The 4,626-nt window shown below is 45.0% G+C and overlaps 1 protein-coding gene across 2 annotated transcripts in view; it reads left to right on the top strand.

The window, feature by feature from the left end:
• Adcy9 (adenylate cyclase 9) overlaps positions 1-4,626 on the top strand; it is a 124,177-nt gene that overhangs the window by 79,903 nt on the left and 39,648 nt on the right. For both annotated transcript variants that reach the window (XM_005349243.3, XM_026780347.1), the window contains exon 3: positions 3,353-3,543. In XM_005349243.3, coding sequence (XP_005349300.1) covers positions 3,353-3,543 — 191 coding nt within the window. The remainder of the gene's footprint in view (positions 1-3,352; positions 3,544-4,626) is intronic.

Here is a 4,626-nt window from a genome sequence, read left to right as displayed (position 1 = left end):
GGGGGGGGGAGATGGCGCAGTGGGTGAGAGAGCTTGCTGTGAAACCATGGGAATTGGAGTTCAGATTCCTGGCAATCACCTAAAAAGCTATGTGTGGCTGTAACCCCAGTGTTGTGGTGGGTGGAGGCAGGATTGTTGGCACTTGCTTGCTGCTGCCTTAGGTTTAGATTCAATGGTAGAATTTGTCTCAAAAGAATAGATGAAGAATAGAACAGGATGCCCAGTGTCCTCTTCTGGCCTCTATGTATATAGACCACACATAAACACACAGAAAAGACACAAGGAAAGTTGGGTCTAGAATTCTAGCTACTTAGGAGGCAGAGGCTGGGCTACAAAATGAGATTGAATCTGGTCCAAGCAGCGTATTAAGACCCTGTCTTAAAATTTGAAAAGGAAAAAACATGGGAGAGGGTTTTCTAAGCCCCTGTCACTATCCAAGGATGTGTAGTTTATGGTTCCTGGGAGAGGGAAAGAGATTTCCTTCTCTTTGTGTAGGAACTGGTTAGTTTCCCATGCTTCTTTGACTAACTCCTCACCCATGTTCTTGTAAGCAACTCTAATTAAACTCTCTGGACTGCCAAAAATACAACCCAATGCAACACAGCACAGCACAACACAACACAAGATACAGGGAGTCAGTAAGAGTGGAAGCTGAATAGGAGAGGCCAATGGTGGCGAATATGACCAAAATACACTGTATATATGTATGCAAGTTCATAATGAAACCCATTGTGTGTGGTTGATGTATGCTAATAAATAAATTTTAAGTATTACACATGGGAATGGCTCAGTGGTGAAGCACTTGCCTAGTTTATACTGGGCCCAGGCTACCATCTCCAGTGTGGAAGGGGGTGATGAAAATATCGAGCAGGAGAACGGTGTGATGCTCTGTGTACGGTTTTTTTCACTAGGTGGGAACACATTAGGAAGCCCCTCCCCGCTCTGCAGCCCTGTAAAATGAAGCTGATAAAAGATATGAGTGTTGGTGAGGCAAAAAATGAATTGCCAAGAAAGCTTTCAGGAAATAATACTAATTATTTTCTTGTATATGCACATTTAACAAAGTAAATACTTTGTCTGCCTCATTTGGGCCTTTCAGCCCAAATGAGCTGTTCTAGTTATATCAGAAGCCAGGGTCTATAAGTGTGGTCATCCCCTAAGTCATTAATGCACAGGCCTAAGTCTTCCACGAGGGCCAAGCCTTTTAGTTTTCTCATGGTGGACAGCTAAACCTGTGTTTCTGTTTCATGCTGAGTTCCTTTAGTGTGGGCAGCAGGACTCACTTTAAATTTAGCTCTCCATGTTGAAGCATTAAAAAAGTTACTTATCTACCATTCTCCCTTGCTTTAGATGCCTGCATAGGTTCAGTTTTTGTTCAAAAGCAGTATTGTCTCTACAAGTTGGTCATTTTGAGCTCCGTGAGGAAGAGCTGAGTTAGAGACAGGTTTGGATGGGCAGAGCAAACACCTCGTTGGTAGTAATAGCTGCCGTTATCAGGTAAACTGCATACTGAGCACGGCTGTAAAGACCTATGTGGACCCTCGACAATTACCCTAGTCTCACGGGCTGCTCTTCTTCCAAGCCTCATCCCACAAGTGAGAAAACAAGATGACTAGTCCCGTAGTTACGAGGGGATGGAGCCTGAACCTCATGCTCAGGGCTTCTCTTCAAACACCACACCCTATCCTTGTGTTGGCTCCTGATAGAAGCATCGCTACCACCCTTCACGTCGTGTCTGGCTTTTCCACCAGCCCCTTCCTTATTCTTTCTTCTTGCTTCCCTTTGGCATCCTTGATGTACTCTGGAGACACACATACACAGGCACATACTACATACCACACACTACATACACACCACACAACACATACCACACACACACTACACATGCACATACCATACACATACTACTCACATCACACATCCTACACACATCACACACACACACCACACACACACACTACACATGCACATACCATACACATACTACTCACATCACACACACACCACACACACACTACACATACCACAGATACTACACACAAACATCACATACCCACACTTACCACCCACACATGCATGCTCTATACACCACATGTACAGTCCCAGCCATATTAAGCTCAGCACCACCTGATGATTACACCTGCCAAAGTCCGTTGGAGGAATCCCCACAGACTATTCTAGAAATACCCACTGTCTGAGGATGGATACCTGGGCTGACCTCTCTTGGAGGACCTGCTGTTCAGGAGGCTTTCTGCCTTAGTCTAATGGTGCTGCCATCACAGAATACCACAGACTGGGTCATTTATAAGAAGAGAAAGTTATGTCTCACAGTCTGAAGGCTTGTAAGTCTCAGGTCAAGGCCTTAGTGCTGATTTGATCTGGTGAGAACTGTATCCTTCTGTGGGAAAGACTTGTCTTCACAGGGCTGAAGGAAAAGCTACCAATACTATGTAGGTAGAGCCTTTCTAGGGCCTCAGACCCACCTGTGAGGGAGGAGCACTTCCCAGTCTTACCACCACTTGTAGCCCTGCCCCTTAATACCATCATAGTAGAGGACTTCCAGTTTTGGAGAGGACAGTCAAGGCGGCCTCTCTCATGCTCCTGGAGCACCCCATCTCTCCCTACCCTGCACGGTGGTGACACTATCACACCTGCTCCTCTGTCATCTGGGCTCCCTCTTCGGGTGCATCCCTGATAATATACTGTAGACAGGAAGTGCTTGATAAAGTACGTGGTGAATGAACACTGACCTGGTGTCTCAAAGCCAAGCCACAGCCAACCCCAGGAATACATGCACAGAGGCATGTTTGAAGACAGCGGCAGCAGAGACAGGCTGCCTTCACAGAGTGCTCAGCATGGCTTGCTCGGCCTTTTCTCTAGTGCAGGGGCTGCACTCCTCCAGGAAAAGCTGTCTCTGTCTTCCTTTGCAGCACAGCCGGACAGTTTCCTGGATACAGGACCCTGCTGGGTGTTGAGATCAGGGGTGGGTATTTACAGATCCAAGCCAAGCCAAGTAGACTGTGGAGCCAGCCCCCAGTCTCTTCTGTCTCCTTCAGTCAGCAGACACAAGATGCCTTCCTTCGTGGAGGAGCTGTTAACATTTATTTTAGTTCCCAGAGGTAAAACATGTAGTCAGCCATTCTTCAGCGCAAACGTTATAGAAATACGTGGAGCATCGTGGAGGCGAATGGTCTCTGAGGCTGTGTCTGCCTGGGAAAACTGTGGTACCCCCATTGTCACCATACTTCCACCTTCTAGGAGTGTGTTCTCCACCCACAGAGAGCAAGACCCAGCTGCATCCCAGCCAACCGTGCTTTCCATCTGTGCTGATTGTAATTTTTATCCATCATAGGTTTGAAGACATACCTGATATCGGGCCAGAGAGCCAAGGAGTCTCACTGCAGCTGTGCAGAGGCCCTGCTTTCTGGCTTTGAGGTCATTGACGGCTCACGGGCGTCCTCAGGCCCTAGGGGACAGGGGACAGCATCGCCAGGGAGTGTCAGTGACTTGGCCCAGACTGTCAGAACCTTTGATAACTTTAAGGTTAGTTTTTTTTCCTCTCTTTCTCTCTTCTACTACTTTGTAGTAATTTTACAATAAAACACATGAAGTAATAAATACCATATGGCAGATGACTCAGGATGCCTTTCAATTGAGTTTTCATAATTTAGGAGTTTAGTATAAAGTTCGTTACATTGTGCATTTTAATATGCTTGCATCTTTAGCATTTTATACACCTCATTTCCTCTGCTTCGCTTAAAGATACTTTGCTTTTTTTAGTTTTTTTTCCCTCTATGGTGTCTTTGGGGACCTCTCAAAGATAATGATAATGACAGTAAAGGTGATTTCCTCACATCTGCTCTGAGAGCTGGAATCTATTTTATTTTGGAGACCACCTTAAATACTCTCCTGTCTCTTGAAATCCACAATTTTGTGATTATCTTTTTTTATTCCTTACTTCCTTCTTCTCTTTCTTTTGTTGTTGTTGTTTTTCTTTGTTTTTGTTTTTCAAAATAAAAGTCAGGGTTTCTCTGTGCAGCTCTGGCTATCCTGGAACTTGCATTGTAAACCAAGCTGGCCTTGAACTCAGAGATCTGACTACCTGTGCCTCCTGAATGCTGGGATTAAAGGTCTGCACTACCACTACCTGGCAATTCTGTGATTGTCTTTGATTGTGTTGGTATGGGTGAATCTTGCAGTGCAGTTCCATCCTCTGAAAAAAAGAGCATTGCTGAGAAGATTCTAGTATTTTGTTACTGGAATAGAGATTTCCTGGGGGTAGTCTAGAAGTGCATATTACTGGGCAGACATGTCATAATAAACTACTGGGGGAATTAACACACTCAACTTTGGGCATAAGAAATTTTTCTCATTGAGAGCTGTTTTTCATTATCACATTGGATTTAATTTCCCTACTGTTTTTGTTTTTACTTTTACTTATTCATTCTTTCTGTCTCTCTGTCTGTCTGTCTCTGTGTATGTGTGTGTTTGCATGCATGCTTCTGTTGCCTGTTGGTGTGAGCATGCATCTGCATGGATACCGGAGATCAACCTCTGCTGCTATCCCCAAGAACCGTCCGCGCTCTCCCCCACACCCACACACACACACTTTATTTATTTATTTTG

The sequence above is a fragment of the Microtus ochrogaster genome, chromosome 7, assembly GCF_000317375.1.
Source record: "Microtus ochrogaster isolate Prairie Vole_2 chromosome 7, MicOch1.0, whole genome shotgun sequence".
NCBI lineage: Eukaryota > Metazoa > Chordata > Mammalia > Rodentia > Cricetidae > Microtus > Microtus ochrogaster.
The sequence above is the reverse complement of the archived record's forward strand: the minus strand, read 5'-3'. Positions and strand labels throughout refer to the sequence as shown.